At 33.0% G+C, this 21249-nt stretch overlaps 1 protein-coding gene across 4 annotated transcripts in view; it reads left to right on the forward strand.

Annotated features, from left to right (window-relative positions):
• Positions 1–21249, forward strand: part of nAChRalpha4 (nicotinic acetylcholine receptor alpha4) — a 135930-nt gene that overhangs the window by 89773 nt on the left and 24908 nt on the right. For all 4 annotated transcript variants that reach the window (XM_085659630.1, XM_035875312.2, XM_085659632.1 and 1 more), the window contains 3 exons: positions 11652–11767; positions 13064–13232; positions 20809–20945. In XM_085659630.1, the coding sequence (XP_085515756.1) occupies positions 11652–11767; positions 13064–13232; positions 20809–20945 (422 nt within the window). The remainder of the gene's footprint in view (positions 1–11651; positions 11768–13063; positions 13233–20808; positions 20946–21249) is intronic.

The raw sequence follows: 21249 nt of genomic DNA on the forward strand, positions 1-21249 counted from the left end.
CGCATAAAAGGTTTTGTAAATATCTTCTTAAATCGTATATGAAAAGATTCACAGGAAATTTTTGTGTTTCAACCGACAAAACCATATACATTTATATTCTCGTTGAAAATATTTGTTTGTTCCGCCAAAAAAAAAAAAAATAAAATGGGGGAGGCATCGAGAGATACTAAAAAAAAAAAAAAATAAAAAAAAAAAAGAAAGAAAGAAAGAAAGAAAAGGAAAAAAAAGAAAATAAATTCGATATACCATTTTTAGCCCTTCGATACAATGATGAGATAATGGAAAATGTGAAAACGAAAAAAAGAAAAATTGCGGTCGCTCTCGTCGGGTGGATTTATTTTTCAGCAACGAAAAAAAAAAAAAAAATAGAAAAAGAAAAAAAATAGAAAAGAAAAAGAAGATAAAACAAATAATCCTTTATTCTCGTTTGAGAACAATCGTTTCTCGTCTTCGTTGATAATAATTATCACGAAGAGAGATGGAGATAAAAAAAAAAAAAAGAAAAGAGAGAAGGAGAGAGAAATAATCCGTGCAGATTTCGAGTGAAAATTATAATTAGTAACGAAATGAGGAGAGAGGGCAGAAAAAAAAGAATAATAATAATAATAATAATAATAATAATAATAATAATAATAATAATAAAGAAAAGGAAAAAAGGGGAGAAGGAACGAGGACGATTTGCGTTGTGGCGAATCGACACATGCTAGATTACTCGAAACTCTGCTGCATATAAACAATTATTATTTTTCGTATTTTTCCCCAACGAGCGAACGACTACGGCGCAAAATAGATCCGCGCGTTCGTAAATATATAATTGGAATATATGCCAGAAAGAATAATAACTGTATGTACGATTCAGCGAGAAGATTATGGCAGTGGCTTTTACGGATCAAATAGAACTTCGTATTTATTGTTCTCTCTTTTACTTCAATGTTTGTTCAGTATCTCGATTGAATTGTAAGAGAAAACCTGGGCATCTCCTACGTCATAAAATATTCAATGTACGAGTTATAGCATACAAACACATACACGCACACATACACACACACATACACGTTGTATTACTTTGAAGTAATATCCTACGTAACATGTGCTCTCCTCCATCTTTCTCTCTTCTCTTCTTTTAATCGAAATCAATAAATTGTCAATATAAAATATATCGTTTCCTTTGTGCGTTAGCTTTATACGCCATAACGAAATTAAATAATGCTAATGTATCGAATAATTTTAAATTTCTTGCTATATTAGAACTGTCTATATAAGAAAGAAAAAAAATTCTTTCCCACCCTCCTCCCTCTCTCTCTCTCTCTCTCTCTCTCTCTCATATTTTTTTTTCGGTTGAACGAATATCGAAAAACGACGAATATCGAAATCGCGTATGCAAATAGATCGACATCGATCTGTAAATCCATACAAAGTATTTTTGCAGAGATAGATACACATGCATACATACATATATATTATAACGCAACACATAGATAGGAAACCGATCGCAGGAAAATGATCGTCTGTGTGTACGTAGAGAGACGAAAGGAGGGTTTGGTTACATGGCACGGACTACAAACTCGCTTTACCTGGCCCGTTGCCTGAATCCTCGCAATCTCGAAGCACGAAGCACCATCCTGCCCAGGTGCTTACAATCTAATCTGATTCGTGCACGCGTTCTCATAGTCAGGTCGTAGACCTGCCGGCACAGTTAAAAGGGACCATATAGAAACAAAGGAATTTTCATTTTCCCCTGAAGCTCCGCATAAACTTTTCCTTTTTTCATTTGTTTCCTCCTTTTTCCTTTTTTTCTTTTTTTCTTTTATCGTCCTTTACGAAGCTTCTCTCTTTCGTTGTTACTTCTCCCTCATTCATTTATTTATCTTTCTATTTCTCTCTCTTGAAAGAAAAAAGAAGAAAGAAAAAAAAAAAAGAAAAAAAAGAAAAGAAATCGATGAAAAAAATCTGACAAAGATTTTTAACCAGAAGAAGAAGAAGAAGAAGAAGAAGAAGAAGAAGACGAATGAAGAAGGAAAGAAAAAAATTGAGAGAAACTTCGTTTCATAAAGAATATCATATGATCCTTATAAATCGCTTGAAACCATGCCTCCATCGAATTATAGATTATTCTCTCTGTACAACACCGAATGGCTTCCTTGATGTTGATAACAGGACGAATTCAAGCCGAAACTCGATATAGGTGTAGCTCTTACAGAAAATGTATGCGATGTCGATGACACTCGAGAAAGGTACATAACAACAATTATTATTACTACTACTACTACTGCTACAAGTACTATTACTACTACTACTACAAGTACTATTACTACTACTACTACTACAAGTACTATTACTACTACTACTACTACTACTACTACTACTACTAACTCTAAGCTGATGGTGTAGCTACGCTTACTGCTTTATGTTCCCGATACCTGAAAATGTTCGCACACATCGTAAACTTAATTCTTATATAAATCCATCAAATTTTTTCATCGATCGATCGTATCTGACGTATCTCTATGCTATAGTTATAGATGAAAATCATATTTATATCGATCTACATATATGCTTATTTATGTAGATTGTTAGATAAAAGATAAATGTTTGTTCGTTTTATTCGATAAGAATCAATTCTTCTCACGCGTTCAAAAAACGCGTCCAAGGAAATAGAATTTTTGTCTTGGAATATAATATTTCACGAGAAGATAGAAATCGGGCTTTAATATATCGGACAACGACGAGGAGCTTCCATCCTGAAACTCCCATTAGGGAAGGAAACTCACGAAAAGAAAACTCGGCAAAGTTTCCAAGTTTAATCGAGATAAATTTTGTTTCACCTCATCCTACGCCTTCTCCTCTTATTCCTCATTCCCCTTATTCCCCCCTCCTTCCTTTCTTTCATCGGACCTATCTTCTTGCCAAACTCCTCGAACCTTCGCTTACAGCTAACTGAGAATATCGTAAACGTCAAAGTCTACCAAACTGTACGGGGGGGAGGGGGGGGAGGGGGGATTATGATGCATACGTGAAGAAAAGAAAATTTATTTATATGTTAAAAAAAAAGAAAGACAAAAGAAATAGGAAAAATTCAATGAGATTACTTTGATAGAAGCTCATATTGTGAAACGACGCGTTGTCCACGAATTTGACGAGAAACTTTCAATCGAAAATGTAGGTCGCTCGATAATTGTAACCGTTCGGCCGATGCTATTTTGACGTTGAATTCATTAACTCGATTTATCTCGGATCTACGGGATACTGCCATTGCTATTTCCGCATAGGTCTATTTCCTCTCGTTTCCTCGTCGTTCGCAAACGACGCTCATCTTCTCCATTCTTCTTTTCTTCTTTACTTCTTCTTTTTATTTTTCCAATTAACTAGTTAACTGACTAATTAACGTATGCACCCATCTACGTGATCACACGTAAGATAGGATAGATCGTTCGAATAATCGGTAAAAAGTTAAAGATTGAAATTCGTCCAATTTGGAATTAAACGATATTAATGTAAATGAAATGTTTTATTAAGATGAAAGAAAAATAAAGAGAGAGAGAGAGAGAGAGGAAAAAGAAGGAAAAAAACAATCTAATAATCACCTTTTAGTGATAATTCTTTCATTTCTTTTTTTTTCTTTTTTTTTCTTTTTTTTTTTTTTTTTTTTGACGTTCGAGACAAACACAATTGGCGAACGTTCGTTGGATAATCCTAAGAGCTAAAAAGAGAAAGAAAGAAAAAGAAGAAAAAAGAAAGAAAAAAAATCCCAAGTTGACCACGAATTTTTCTTCCGACTTGTGTCCTCTTAACTCTCACACATTTTCTTTACTGATTTTCTCTTCTTCTTCTTCTACTTCAACTTCTACTTTTACTTCTACTTCTTCTTTTTCTTTTTCTTGGAAATAACATCCAACGTTGGATACAAGGATGGGCGATAAAACTTTCGGTTTCCCAAGAGCATTCGGTGATCCTTGTACTTTTCTCTTCGTTCTCTCCGGTAACTGCATTCGAAAATATCCTTGTTTCGCGAGGATACAAGGATTTCGAATTTTCGATTCTACCTAGTCTGAATCTTCTCCTTCGTTTTCCCACATTCGTTTCCTTCCTGTATATATGTATATATATATATATATATATATATATATATTCTCGTTGACGGGAAATTCACGCGACGAATTGTAAAAAAAAAAAAAAAAGAAAAAGAGAAGAAAAAAAGGAAATCGAATTGTTCCAATGGAATTTTGCGAACGCTTGCTCTCTCTCTCTCTTTCTCTTTTTTTTTTTTTTTGTTAATCTCATCATTAGCCTCGAAATAAAATCGACACAATTCTTTTATTTTTATATACTTTTCGCGTAAAATTAGAAAAAAGAGATATCTTCTTTCCGTCATATATTTTTCGATGACGATGATTACGTCGATATAAAACGTTTAATAAAATTCATACGTTATCCGCTAATCGTGTACATTGCAAAGAATCGATGCAAGTACTCGACGGGCAAGTTCCATTTAAATAAATTGACTATTGTTTGAAATAAAATCGATATGATTGCATTCGCTCGTAAACACGAACGAACGAACGAACGAACGATAAATATTCATTAACACGTACTCGCGTACCACTCTATGCACACCTGTAAAGGGAAATAAATGCGGAACATTTATCGTTGAATTTCAGTCTCATTGAAAACAACTTAATAAGAAAGCGGCTTAAGGTGGCTCGACTCGGTGTGTAAGCTTATACGTTTATAGTCAAGTGTACGGAGCATAAAGCTCGTAAAGAAAACGCGAACGATTTTCACTTTAACGAGTACGCCTCGACAAAGTTCTATTCCAATAAAAGCGAAATCCTCTAAATCGAGTCTCACCGATTACTACTACTATTACTACTACTATTAAACTAATACCACTAGCCACGACGTAATATCGAAAAGGATAACTTCTTTATAAATAAAATACGTTTTACTCTATTAATAAAATGATAAAATAACGTGACGTATCGAATAAAAATAAAAATACATAATTATCGTAAATATATATTTACGATATATTAATAATTATTAATAGTTACAAAATTATAAAGTTATCGTAACAATGATAATTATATTAATAATAATAATAATAATAATAATAATAATAACAATAATAATAATAATAATAACAACAACGATGAAGCTTTTTACAATTGCATTGTCGTATCGAACATTTAACAAATCGGTAAATAATCGTAGAAATTTGTTACCGGGATTTATTATGTTCGCCCTATAAAATTTATGTAGGCGTCCAGTTCGAATTAACGATAATTAATGACGTTCGCAGTCGACGCGTTTATGGAATACACACTGGGGACAAGAACGAACTGCCTAGCACCAGCTCCGTTCGCTTTTTGGAGGAAAATATATGTATATATATATATATATATATATATATATATATATATATATATATATACATGAAAAAAAGAGAGGATGAGAGATAAACAAAGAAAAAACGAAACAAAGCAAAATAGAAAAAAAAGAAAAGGGAAAAAGAAAGACAGAAAGAAAGGAAGTAGTGGAGTGTGGGAGCTGTGAGGGGGAATAGGGGAGGGGGAGGGGGTTGGGCTGGAGGCGTGGTTAGAAAAAAAATGAATTATGAAATGTACCCCAGAGACGCATCTATCATCGTCGGTAGCCATTCATCACGCAATACTTCGCGAAGAGAGAAACTTACCGATGGTTAATGACAAAAAATTACGCTGTTATCCGTGTATACAAGAGTAATATGTATTTCTTCCTTCCTTCCTTCCTTCCTTCCTTCCTTCCTTTCGTTGACATTTCTTTATCTACGTTAGAGTTCCTTCCAGCGAAATGATAAAACTAATATTCTCTAAGGAATTGTTTAAAGAAATTAAGAAATTACGATGTTTAAGGAATTGAAATAAAAGAAATCGTTTGGATTTTCTTTTATTCTAGATTATAAAAAAAAAAAAAAAAAGAAAAAAAAAGAAGAAAAATCCAAATTAAAGGAAAAAGAATCGATCCGAATCTTTTCTAATTATTCATTAATTTTGTATCACTGGAAATTTTCATTCTTAAAATTCGTTCTACCGTGACGGTAACAAAACGTGTCGCGTAAAATATTTCCGACAATGGATGAAACGAAATGAACATTCATTCTTTGAGTTTTTATACGTTTCTTACACATTAATCGACATAGAACAATTACTACGGTCGTTCTCGTGAAATCGAAAAAGGGGAGAGAAGCGATAATCGAGAAGAGCTGCCGGAATCGGCTGGCGTTTCACGCGTCGGCGCGTTCAATTTCTCCGTCCGTCATTTCGTCCTACGTGGAAAAGTCGATTTCTCGCATGCAAGCAAGCAAGCAAGCAAGCAAGCAAGCAAGCAAACAACCAAGCAAGCAAGCAAGCAAGCAAGCAAGCAAGCAGCCAACCAACCAACCAACCAACCAACCAAGCAACCAACCAATACTGGCAGTAGGAAAGATTGACGTTGATGTTGCAACCCGTTAAAAGGGGAGAGAATGAGACAGAGGAAAAGGGAAAGGGAAAGGGGAAAGTCGATGATGCGAGAAAGGGTGGCGTTGTTGATGGCTCGATAGGTAAACGCAGACGTATCGGTTTTCGTCGTTGCTCGTCTAAAACCAAACGTAGAAGACGTCGTTGATTTCTAATACGCATATACTTTCAATACCAATACTTATCAAATCCAATATTAACATTTTCGTGCAATTCATAATCAAAATTTGATTACAATCGAATCCAATTCAATCCAACTAAAATCATAGAAAATTCTTATTAATTTAAATCTTATTACTTTCTATTGTATTCGTTATTCCGTTTTACACGTTACACGTTATGTGTTGTTTTTTTTTCTTTCTTTCTTTCTTTCTTTCTTTCTTTCTTTCTTTCTTTTTTACATTGTTATTATTGTTAATCGCCAAAAATAAAGGAAAAATTATAATATTTAAGATGAAACAAATATAAACTATACTGGCTAAAAGTATAGAAAAAGGATGCAGAATAAGGTATAGTCGTTTGAGACGTATCATCGATCTTACGGCGTCAAGCCGTGCTCCCAGCAGGCATGAAATATTTATTGAGTTATCCTCGATTATGCTCTCGCACCATTTGGTGACGTACGCGAGAATTGGTGAATAACGTATGTGCTACTGGCGTGATTTATTACATCAGGTATTGGAAAGATAAATCCAAAGGAAAATTTTCCGACCGTCGAATATCTCTGCGCGGCTGCGAATAAGCTTCAATCGATTCTTTCATAATTAAACGGATAAAAGAGAAGGGAGGAAGAAGAAAAAAGGGGGGAAAAAAACAGAAAAAAAAAACAAAGAAGATATCTCAAAGTTCATATTTTCTCTCTCTCTCTCTCTCTCTCTCTCTTTTTCTCTCTTTCTTTCTCTTTCTTTCTCTCCCCCGCACGCACGTGGACTTTATTAATTTTGACGAGCACGAGGAAGGATGATCGAAAGAGTAAAACGAAAGAAGAAAAAAATTAATAAAAAAATGAAAAAGCACACATATCTCTTTAATCAAGAGACCAAAAGGGAATCCAAATAGTATGCGCCAACCTTTGACCCTGCTCTTTTGCTCTCCTTCTTCTTCTTCTTCTTCTTCTTCTTCTTCTTTTCCTTCTTTCTTTTTTCTCTCCACTTTGCCTCTTTGCCTGCTTTCGTAAAAAAAAAAAAAAAAAAAAAAAAGAATCGAGAAAAACGAGACTGTGTGAGAAATTGAGCCGAAAGTGTGGCGGAACGTTCACACGTCCCGCATACGAGTATACACACACTCAACACAAACGCGTTCTTTTCATCCTCGTTACTCTTACAAAACTTGTAACGAATCTCTTGCACGCAAGGGACCAGAACATTTTCCGCTTCGCTTTTCCAACGCGCTTCTTTTTCCTTTTCTCTCTCTCTCTCTCTCTCTTTCTCTCTCTCTCTCTCTCTCCCTTTCTCTCTGTCTTTTCAACGTTCAGCAAAACGAATACAAATTATTCGATCGAATTAAATATCGAATATCGAGCGCATACCTATTATCTATTTATACCCAATTTATTATCAGGGATCGTTATACGGGAACGCAATCATCTCTCGCAGTTAATTCCGCGCGTCAAATCAAATAAATTCGTTATCTATCCTTTACACCGCAGAATAATAAAGTATCTTTCGTCGAGTTTAGGAGGATTTAAACAATGAAATGGAGGAGAGATAGTACCGTCCTTGGTTACAACGCTTCCAATTAATTTAATCTATCCCTCCTAACGAAAACTTAATCTCCGACAGAGAGATTCAATTTCTATCTCGTTGTATAATTTAAACGTCATGACTTTCTATAGCATATAATGTCGACGCTCTGACAGTTTACCAGAAATCACTAAGAAATTAATTATTAACATTATTCAATGTATCGTAAGATTTATCTGTAGTATATAAGGTATATCTTACTAGTTCTTAAACTTGAGAAAAAAAAAAAGAACATTCTTACAAAAGGAAAAGAAAAAAGAATCCATTAGAAAATGACCACTCGCCCTTTCCCCCTAATATAATTTGTCTTACGCCATTACGAAGGGAAGAAAAGAAAGAGAAAAGAAAGATTACTTACTACCAGAAAAAAAAAAAAAAAAAAAAAAAAAGAAAAAAGAAATTCTAATACATTTATTCGAAAGACGACACTAGCCTAGTATCGTGCATTTTTAAATTTAGCATTAACATAGCCAGATGCCGGAAATATTTTCGCTTCCACGAGTACCGGTAATGGCTGCTACTTGACCCAAAGAAAAGTGGACGGTTAAACACGAATTTTAAATCCACAAGTAGAACTAATTTAAACGTCGTCGGTTTCTCTCTCTCTCTCTCTCTCTCTCTCTCTCTCTCTCTCTCTCTCTCTCTCTCTCTCTATCTCTCTCTGTCTTTCTCTTTCTGTCTTTCTGTGCCGTCGCTAAAATAAACGTACTTCGATAATAAATTCTCTTACGTTCGACTTTAAAATTCCATTACAATCCAGTGATTCAAAGTGATTAAAAAATATTTATTCTTAAGTAAACAAGAAAAAAAGAAAAGAAAAGATAGAAATTTCTCAGAGATTAGTAAATTTACGTTGCTTTTTATCTCCTTTATGTGTGCCTCTCTCTCTCTCCCTTTCTCTCTCTCTCTCTCTATCTCTCTCTCTCTCTCTCTCTCGATCTCTCTCTCTCTTTCTTTCTTTCTCTTCTTTGTCTCTTCCATTCACTCTCCAGACATGCACACAAACGAGCGGACAGAGCAGCACAAATATTATATACTTATATTTCTTCAACTAACAGAAATAGAGATAGTCTGAAAATTGTTCGATCGATAGATCTACTATGCCTTTAGTAACAGTTCGTAGATTGGCAAATTGCATCCTATGATTTTTATTGTTAGATTGAAAGGTAGAAAAAAAAAACATGTCCTGACAAATAAGAAAATAGAATTTCCATTTAGAGATATATGCCGTACAGTTTATAGTTCGAAAATAAAATGTGCCAAAAATAGTTGAAAGACAATCGATTGTTTTGGGGCTAACTTTCGCACACACACACACACACACGCACGCACGGACCCTCTTTATTTCTCTCTTTCTCTCTCTCTTTCTCTCTGTCTCTCTCACTCTCTTTCTTTAATTCTTTCGTTCGTCTTCGTTTTCGTCAGAAGAGAAGGTTCGCTGTATCTAACTCGAAACAAATAATAATAATAATAATAATAATAATAATAATAATAATAATAATAATAATAATAATAGTAATAATTATTATTATTATTATTATTATTATTATTATTATTATTATTATTATTATTATTATTATTATTATTATTATTATTATTATTATTATTATTATTATTATTATTATTATTATTATTATTATTATTATTATTATTATTATTGCACAAAGTTCGACGTTCTTTTAGTCGCCTAGAAACGATGGATGGTCACTAATCAAAAGAAATTGATAATTATTTTTGTGTGGCATTTCATCGTCGAACGAAAAATAAAATAAAAGATAAGGAAGAAATAAAGAAACAAGAAAATAAAATGATAAATAAAAATAAAAAATAAAAAGGAGAAAAGAAAATAGAAATTAATAATTTCCTTTACTTAGGTCCGTCCATCAAATCCATTTTTCACTTGTTGTTAGCGATGCGATGCTCTCGTCAGTGTTCTTATGATCATCGTTGCCTGGGACTTCTTTTTGTCATATTATACATACATACATATATATACATATATATATATATATATGTATATATTTTTGTGTATTTAATAACAGCCTGTTTCTAATCAATGATAAGCACGCGTTCGAGCGCGAATGTACGTTGAATGTGGTGTAAATATTCGAGTGGCTAGTAAAAAGGAGAACTAGTTTACGTAGATTTAAGTTGGTCTGATCAAATCCGAAGAAATTATTGCTTTGAACCATCTATAATCGGGGTCAATTTATTTTCAAATCCCACGCTTACATATATCATCAATAATTGTTTCTTTTCTTTTCTCTCTCATTCTCTCTCCCTCTCTTTCTCTCTCTCTCTCTCTCTCTCTCTCTCTCTGTCTCTCTCTTTTAATTTTACATCACTTTGTATATATAAAAGTTCATCGATATTTCGTACCTGAAATATTTTTCAAGTTTTCTTTTCTTTTTTTCCTGGAAGACATAAGTCGTATTCCTTTTTGTTTCTTTCTTTTTTCCCCCCTCCTTAACGAAATATAATTCTATTAATACATATAAGTAATATGATTAAATTGCTCTCAATTCTTTTTTTATCTATATATATTTTTTTCTTTTTTTTAATTTTTTTATTGTGATAAATCCGAACCAAAATCGAAGGTTGTTATAATGAATCAATTGGATCTTCTGTCTGTTTGTTTTGTCAACAAAATAATATTGAATTTACAATGGTCTTTCAATATTATCTTCGGAATTGATGGACCCGGTCGACGATCCTCGATCAAACGAGGAAAGCGTTTGTTTCAGTGGCTAGTATTTAAGCGCTCGCAACGCCCACGTTGAGCGAGAAAACGTTGGAATTCTAGTTGGATTTTTCTTCGACGATTGTACGTACGAAGTTATTCGAGTGATGGGGCAGAGAGGGAGGGAGAGAGGGAAATAAGGAAAAGAAAGAACAAGAAAAAGAGAAAGAAAGAAAGATAGAAAGAATTTCGATCCGTAAAAAAATCGCTAAAGATCGTCGGATCAATCGGACGAAAATTCCAACTGTTAGATAATTTTTGCTCAGTTTACGCTTTGGCGAGCATCAAAGTGCATCTCAAGACGTGCACTTCGAAATTGTTTACAGATTATTTATTTGTAATAATACTTTTTAATAACGAACCTGCGAGAGAAATAAAAAGAAAAGAAAAAAAAAAGAAAGAAAGAAAAGAAAAGAAAGAAAAGAAATTCTTTATCATACGATTATATCGTAGTACAATTAATATAAAAAAAAATTTATATATATATATATATTTTTTTTTCTTGCGATCTTTCATATTGAAATATCGCAGATTCGTTTTTAAGGAGTAGCTTTTCTATTATCGTGGGCATGGCGTTTGAAAATGAGCAAATCTCTTTGAAACTTGTATGTTAAAATATAATATGGATCAAACCTGATCGATGAATTTTCTCTTTGATTTTGTTTCACGTAGGTCGATCTAAGGCACATGGATGAGAAATCCGGAAGTAACGTTGTGGAGGTTGGAGTTGATCTTTCAGAATTCTACATGTCGGTTGAGTGGGATATTCTAGAAGTGCCTGCAGTACGGTGAGAATTAAATTTTATTAAACTACGATACATATATAAATTCATACATAAATACATGAGTATATACATACATACTTACATACATAATACGTAGAAAATTTGAAATTTGTCCGTTGGTCTGAACGCGACACTCAAGATCCCAATGGTCGTTCGTTTGAGAATTTTAGAAGACGATGAACCATCGAATTACATTTGTCGGTGTGAATTAATTTCATTTCGATTGAATTAACGTCCTACGATATTCCATAATGGACACTACGAAAGGTTTTTATTATATACGACGAGAATACTAACGTGATACATAAGTGTGCAAGTACATACATAATGGCTAATTACCATCGCGTGTAATAGGAATTATTGTAAAGAGGAAAAAGGGAAGAACACACGTCTTGTAAAGAAAAACAAAAAATTCCCGTATGGACAACGAAACACACGATAGAATTGTAATAACTTTTCGAATAGATACTTAACGATGTAACGAGATATCACGGATACATAAGTATTACGTAATAGCGGAATATCGTGTCGAGTATATCGTTTTAAAAGAAAAACGCAATTGTAGAAAGATCTCTTAGGAATGAAGAAGAAAAGTTTTTCTATCGTGAAACGAAACACTATCGTATTGTAATAATTTTTCGAACGATATAATAGAAACAAAAATATTTCCAAGAAGTCGAGTAGTATTACGACAGATACACGTACGTTAAAATTTGAAAACGTTCGATCGTTTACTTTGATCATTTATTTTCGTAAGGATACACACGACTTCCGGTAAATCGTAGCGAATAATTTTAATCAGTAATTACCAATAATCGACAAGATCTGACAGCTTATAACCAATGAGCTTTAAGTCACGTGACACTGGAAGATCGTCAGCGCTCGTATACGCGAACTAATTACTAATTATTACGTTTTAAGTACGAACACTTGCCACTTGATGTCGCTACCAATGCGATAAACTCTTTAGTTTCACGTATAACGCAGTTATTGTACGAATTATTCTCGAACAAATTATATTTGTATAAAGGATTTGCCTTTTTTTTTCTTTTCTTCTTATCTTTTTTTTTTTTTTTTTTTTTTTTTCTGAAATCATCAAATATTTAACTCGAACGAATTATATTCGTACATGCAGTATAAACGATTCGTTTCTTTTTAATAATCATCGAATATTCAATACTTTTTTGGTTAACTTGAGATATCTCTTATCGAACAAAAAAGAAAGAAAGAAAGGAGAAAATGAAAAAAAAAAGAGATAATATAATTCATAACAACACGTCAAAATATTATCTTTTTCAGAAATGAGAAATTTTATACGTGCTGCGACGAACCTTATCTCGATATTACATTCAACATAACGATGAGAAGGAAAACTCTTTTCTATACCGTCAACATCATCATACCGTGCATGGGGATCTCCTTTCTTACTGTTCTGACGTTTTACTTGCCAAGTGACAGCGGAGAAAAGGCAAGTATATTGAATTATTTTTTATCTTTTTCTCGACAAAGATTCCGAACCATCTAATGAGATATACATACATATATACATATATACATACATACATGCATACATACATACCCTCGGTGGATAGGAAAAAAAAAAAAAGAAAAAAAGAGAAAAAAAAGAAAGAAAAAGAAAAGAAAAGATATAAAAAAGTTCTCTGAAACGTCGAAGAAACTTAGATCTTGAACACAACGTCCGTGCAAGCAACTACATATACTGATTTCGAAGACTTAGTTTACCGAAGTTTGAGAAATTACTCTCTCTCTCTCTCTCTCTCTCTCTCTCTCTCTTTCTCTCTTTCTTTCGTAACTTCTAAAAGAAAAATCAACTTCTCTCAACCTTAGACCGCAAGTGAGTGTTTCAAATTCGACGAGCTTGACTTTAATCCTGTAGAAGATACGAGATGAATACGTTCGTAATTGTTCTCGACGTGATCACGTTCTATTATTGTAAAAATTTATGATAATAATAATAATAACGATGATATTGTAAATATCATTCATTCTTTTATCTTCATACATTTTGTAGTTAGCTTTTTTTATTTCTTTTTCTTTTTTATTATCTTTTTTTTACATAATAAAATCGTGTCAAACGAAGCAAGAAAATTAGCCTACTTCTCTCTCTCTCTCTCTCCCTTTCTATTTACCTATCTATCTATCTATCTATCTATTTTTGTCTCTCTTTTTTCTCTCTCTCTCTTTCTCTCTCTCTCTCTCTATCTATCTATCTCGAATTCTTAAGTAGATCTTTAAGAGAAACTTTTCCAACTGGGGTATCGCTTATGAATAATTTAACTCGTTGTGAATGAAAGTTTAAGTTAAAATAACAAATCAAATTCTCATAGTGCTATCTATCTATCTATCTATCTATCTATCTATCTATCTATCTATCTATCTATCTATCCATGGATATCACAATTTACATTTACCATCCTTTCATTTCTACAGCGAAATATTCATGCAATTCCACGAGTTGTGGATTAACTTTTAATATTTAAGAATACAATATATATATATATATATATATATATATATATTTTCAACTATACATATATCTATGTGTATGTGTATGTATAAGGATTCTCATAATTTAGCAATTAACGAAAGAAACTTATGTATTTCGTTATAATGAATTTTATATATATATATATATATATATATATATATATTATATCTTATGCAAAACTTTGCTGAAGAATTATTGTCTGTTTTCATGAAACTATGTCTATTGTTTATTATTTTATTTTATTTTCATTTTTCATTTTTTCAACAGTTTCTAAGAACTTATAAAAATTATAAAAGAGAATGACGATAGATTGAGGAGCTGTCAATTCTATAACGTTTCTTCGTATTTTCTTTAATGTATTTAACAAACTTACATGATACAAACAAAATGTGAGAATGGAAAATGAATAAATGGAATGTATTTATGGTATGTATCAATCGATCATATACCGTATCGATTTGGATGCTGTGTTGTTTCGAATGACCCCATTCGTTCAACAACGATACCTATGTTAAAACGATTTGAGAATGTACTTGATCAAACGAAATAGGTTTCTCTCCATAAACACGCTATTTCTAGACTCGTCTGATATAGCTCGATAGTTTAGGAGAAAGAGAGAGAGAGAAAGAGAGATAGAGAGAGAGAGAGAAAGAGAAAATAGTTTCAAATCGTGTATCAATTAATACAATTCAATTTGCTTCGAATTTGTTATGGACGTTAGGAAGGAGGGAAAAAAAAGGAAAGAAGGAAAAAAGCAAAAAGAAAAGAAATTTGTAGAATATAAAAGATCTATCAAACTCATTCCTTTGGGAAGAAACGATCCTTAATAGATCTAGAGAGAAAAAATCTAGAGAGATTCCAAGGTAATTAATTCCTTTATCCTCAGGAAATGGTCGTTCACTTTCTCTCTCTCTCTCTCTCTCTCTTTAACTAACAGATATATACCACACTGCATAGCTGTAAGAGAAAGAAAGATAGAGAAAGAATGAAAGAGAAAGGAAGAAAGAATATATATATATATATATATATATATATATATATATATATGTAGAAAAAGAAAGAAAGAGAGAGAGAAGAAACTTGTGTGAAATATGCACCGAATTAGTTTTCTTCCGCGTGCCAGTCGGCCTCGTTATTTTCTCTTATCTGTAAGGGAAGCTAAAGGGGGTGGTTACTTTTGGCCCGACGGCTCTCTAACTATTTTTCATTTCTACCTCGACCTCTCTGACCCATCTCATCGGCTCCTTTTCCTTCGTCGGTCTCGTTCTTCTTTTTCTTCTTTTTCTTCTTCTTCTTCTTCTTCTTCCTCCTTCTCCTTCTCATCTTCTCTCTTTTTTTTTCTTTCTTTTTTTTTTTTTTTTCATTTTTATCTCAAGCGTCCCAAGTACTACTTGTCTCAGAAAATCGCCGAAAGCCGGATTCGAAATTCTCTTCTTTTCGTCGATACCATGTACGAAATAAAAACAAAAGAGAGATACACGTGTCGCAACTACCTCCTCCAATCCCTCCTCATCCTCCTCCTTCTCCTCCTCGTCCTCTTCGCCATCCCTCTCCCTCTCTCTCAACAGCAACTTCTTTGTACGATATATGCGCGCACATACCTTTTTCTCTTTGTTACTCTTTTTTTGTCTTTTCATTTTTTTTTGTCTCTTTTTTCTTTTTTCCTTTCCTTTTCTTTTTTCTTCGGTCACCGAGTCCACCTGCCTCGGGAGATATAAACGGATCCTCTCTCTCTCTCTCTCTCTCTCTCTCTTTTTTTCTCTCTTTCTCTCTCTCTCATCTATTCCCCATCCTCTTCGTTCTCTTTCTTCTCCTTTTTTAAGGATTCACACACGGACCACACGTTGTCAACATTGTTCGTTTGCTTTTGAAATCCAATGATAATCGAAGAGATATAAGAGAAAGAAAAGTGCTATCCGTTTAAACGGATAGGAAGGAAGAGAAAAATATTATCTTTTTTAGATACGATAAATCGACTTCCTTCTTTTCTTTTCCTACTTCTTTTTTTTCCTTCCTTTCTTTCTTTTTTCTTTCTTTTATTTTCCTTTCTTTTCTTTTACTTTTCTGTCCTTCTTTCTTTTTTTTTTTCTATTTTTTTTTTCTCTCCTTCTTTTTCTCTTTTCTTTTTTTTTTTTTAATTCTGCTCACTCTAGCCCCCCCCTCTCCCCTTCCTTTGATACACTTTTTAATACCATCTTCGTACTATACGGCATTATAAGAAATACCTTTGTTGGAGATTTTTCTTTCACATCGAAATGTAAAGGAACCTCGCGTTTTCATTGGTCCGAATGATATCAAAACCCTTTTAGCTTCCTTCCCCTTTGGCTTTTTTATTTGTTAACTTTTGACGAAACACGTCGTCTCCCTTATTCTCTTCGCTCACAAGGGTCACACTCGTTAACGTGAAATTAGCGTACGTAAAAACGTTTCTACCTTGTTCGCTCTCTCTCTCTCTCTCTCTCTTTCTTTTTTTTGTTTTTGTTTTTACAAAGCCATTAAAACATTATCCATCCTTTATCCTTTACGACTATTCCATTGACTAAATTATCCTTTATATGCGTTAACATTAAATCAACGTATATACGTAACGTGTAATGTAATACGAATACACGTGAATGAATAAAAGCAAGTTATCTGAATATTTAAATAAATTCGAAATTGATACGTAGGTTTTATAAAACTGAAAAAAGAAAAAAACAGAGAGAGAAAGAGAGAAATAGAAAGAGAGTAAAAGAGAGAGACAGAAAGAAAGAGTGACAGTCTAACTGACGTTTCTAAAAACGTACATCGATCGATTTAAAGGATGAAATGAATCTCTTATCGATAACATCACGAGAGTAACTCTATATCTCGAACATAAATTCAATTTGTGTCCAACGGATTATTATTTATCTCGGTACTCTCGTATACGAGCTTGGATGCAACCTATAAAGCTCCGAGAGAATAGAAAAGACAAGGTGGAAGAGAAAGAGGGGTGGAAGGATGGTTGAAAGAGGGTGGTAACGCCATGATTTCCCATATTATGGGTGACGCCGTGAAAGAGCAAGCAATATATATACACATATACATATATATATATATATGTATATATAGCTATATATACATACAACGAGAGAGAGAGAGAAGATGTAATTTCGATAGTCGCACTGGCTGCTGCAGGTCAATCACCGGACCGCGATATTGCTTATCGATTCAGCCCGCTTGATTGACGCCCTGAAAACGCTATATGCCACTTTACATGTGCATATATATATATATAGATATGTGTGTGTGAGTGTGTATACGATCACCCGAGAGAATTCCCATATTTCTTTCAAAATTACTCCCTCGTATGTACGAACCATCGTTACTTCGTTTCTCTTAAAAGAAGAAGAAAAAAAAGGAAAAGAAAAGAAAAAGAAATGACGAAAAAACACGCTTAATCTCTACAAAGAATTTTTGATCATTTATTAGTTTAAATGAATAAAAAAAAAAAAAAAAAAAAAAAAAGAAAAGAAAACAGTCAAAATGATTGGTTCGAATCGTTTTCATATTTATTTCTATTTGAATATTTTTTTTCTCCTTTTTTTTTTTGTTAAACCGCTTTACATATACGTACATGATCAATTTTATAAATATCAAACAAATAAACGAGGTATACTTTGTATATTGAAATAATCGTCTTTTAGTTTTATCTCGTTGAAAAATATTTATTTTACATTTTTTTTCATCTCTTTCAACAATAATTCTCCCTTTATTGTTCGAAGATGTTTTATCTATCGAGAATAGCCTAGAGGGTTTTCTCTCTCGATTTCTCATATTCGTTTCTATCGTGTATAGGTTTCGGTAGTTCATCACAGTTATCTCTGAGAACAGGCGAGTCGTGATCCCTCGAGTGATCTAAAGAGGGAAGAGCTTGAAATCGTCGTGAAAATGCACCCTTCTCGTACAGAATCTACATATATACATACACATATGCACACACATACACACACACACATATATATATATATATATATATATATATATATATCGCGTATAACACGAGTATGTCTAGGAAAAGACTTCAGGACGACTGAGAGGTGGTACTACCTGGACTAGAAATTCGTGTTCGAGTGTGAGAATATATCCGTATTCGATGCTCTCGACTCTCCAACTTGCCGAGCAGCAGTCTAACGAAAAGTCGAACTTCCGTTACGAGACCTCTTTTATCTGGATGCTCTTTTCTATGGTTCAACGATGAACCAAAAAAAAAAAAAAAAAAGAAGAAGAAGAAGAAGAAAAAAAAGAAAAATAAAAAACAAAAGAAAAAATGAATAAAAAGGAGAAAAGTAAAAATATGGAAAAGTCAAAGCTCGCAACTGATGTTACATATATTTACACAAATCATCGACCACAAAGATAGATCTCGTCTCATCTATTTCGTAATTCATTAGGAACATTCGTTCACACACATATGTACAATATATATATATATATATATATACACAACATATGTATGCAATTGAACGATCCAAATAGTGTCATTTAAATACCTTGACGTTTACACGCTCGGAATGTCCTACATCCTTCGAGAGAATGTATCTAGGCACCATCTGTGTTCTCTGTTCACCCTCAAACAGAGAATGCCGTACCATTAATTACCATACGATCTCTGCTCGCTTTGGTTCAATCACTGGTAAAGTTAAGTGACACCATAGGAAGTTAACATTCGAAATGTTAGATTACAAATTCTATTCCATTTTAATACATAATGGTATCGATTTAAATCGAATGAAGTTTATGAGAAGTGACACCTGTTTGATATATATATATATATATATATATATATATATATATATATACTCTATCGATCTAATCTATCATCAGACTTTGTTGTTATTTAGATTGAAATACATATCATGTAAAACAATGTCGCTTAAGGTTTGTCAATTATCCGTTATTAGATTAGAGTTAACGATTATGTGTAATAGGTGCGCCAATCGAAGAGACAATATTGACCAAACTGCATCGACGATGAGGTCTGTTTGCGAAAAGCGCGTAGGAGAACCAATGGAAAGTTGATAATAGATCTTGTTTCTCGTGTCGAGGACCGAAACTCTTCTACCATTTTATAAATTAATACGTCGAAAATGCAAGCGTCGTACTTGGCATATCGGAAAACAACGGAGAAGGATTGCCACCCACTCATCTCTCTCCCTCTCCAATATAGTGATATATAAAACGAATGTATCTTTTTGTATCTGTATACGTGCGTTCGCGTGGGGATGAATGTGGGCGTATGTGGGTGTATATGTGTTTTACTAGCGAGTCTATAGAATCTCTCAGGAGAAAAGTTATACTCGAAGAACGTTGGGGAGATAAATGATTCAAGATAGTCAGACCCTCGCCGTCGATTTCATTGAAAGCCTAGAAGAGAGATACGTGTCTTCTTCGCTGAACGAAAATAGCTTTGGCACGTTTCTCTGTATAGGTTTTTGTGTATGTGTATCTGTATATATATATATATATATCGTGGCAAGTGTATCTAGAAATTCTCACGGATCTAACTTCCCACTTTTGTCGATCGAAGAACCAATTATAGAACAACGGCGAAGCAATCCGATTGTGAATGTCTTAATGGTCGGTCCAATGGGAATTATTTAACTATGGGGAACGATTATCACTTCGAAAACATTCCATTGGAAATTTTCTGCTATATTAAACACCGAGATCAATTAAAAATACGTATTCGTGAATATTTGATATATATTTAATGATATCCAAATGATATCGTATTATCGTAATTTATTAAATATAAACGATGATAGAGGTATCAGTTTCGAAAGTTCTTCCTTTTAACCGGACACGTTCTTACCCTTCATTCTCATTTCTTCGTCGTATTCTTTATCCAAGCTATAAATACGAATTTTCTCTCGTCTCAGACGACCATCATCATCCGTACTTTCCTGTTCTTCTTCTTTTTTTTTTTTTTTCTTTCTACTTTTTTTCTTCCCAACTTGAGCTTAAATTCGTAATACGTTGAGGGATGCCAAGCTCGAATAAGGAGAGGAAGATGAGAGAGAAAAAAAAAAGGGAAAATAAAGAATAAGAAAAGACTTGTATCTTTCTCCCTTTATGGGATGGTCTCAACACGAAAAGGATTTTAATCCCTCTAAAAATAACATTACCGATAATAACGTTACCTATGTATATATATATTGATTTATTAAATTAATTTACGTTTTTGATAGGTCTAGCAAATTAATTTTTTTTTATCACCGTCGTATTATTACAACTGATTTACCATGTTCTTAATCGAAGATTATTTTTCGTATGCTGTTGTTATTATTTTTTTTATCTTTCCTTTCTTTTTTTTTTTTTTTTTTTTTTTTTTTCTTTTTAGACTATTTCAAACGAACAAAATTTTAATATCTAAAGGTATGAAAGTAAAGAAAAGATATAACAAGTTTATACGTATATCCGTAAGAAGAGGAAAAAAAATTAAAAGATAGATTAGTAGGGATATATGTACATAAGAGGGAAAGTTAAATGTCCACAATTTGTCACGTTTCAGGTGACCCTCTCCATATCAATCCTCATCAGTCTTCACGTGTTTTTCCTCTTGGTCGTTGAGATTATTCCGCCAACGTCGTTGGTCGTGCCATTGCTTGGGAAGTACCTGATATTCGCCATGATACTCGTATCGATAAGGTGAGTAATGCCAACCAGAAAGTCGATTTCGCTTGTGTCTTTGAAAAATTATCGAGAAATTTAGAACAACTTGTAAATTATCAAAGTTCATTAATTCAATGAATATATATATATATATATATATATATATATATATATATATACATATTGATTAAAATTCGAATGGATACGATTAATGCTTACGGAACTTCAAATGTTTTTTTATACGATACTGCCTTTATCTTTCGAAAAAGTTCACCGGTTTCTAATGCATCCCTATACAACCGTACAAGTTTTTATCTCGATCCACCCCCTTTTCTCTTCC

Source organism: Vespa mandarinia, chromosome 10 (genome assembly GCF_050613455.1).
Source record: "Vespa mandarinia isolate Hongniang chromosome 10, ASM5061345v1, whole genome shotgun sequence".
Lineage (NCBI taxonomy): Eukaryota > Metazoa > Arthropoda > Insecta > Hymenoptera > Vespidae > Vespa > Vespa mandarinia.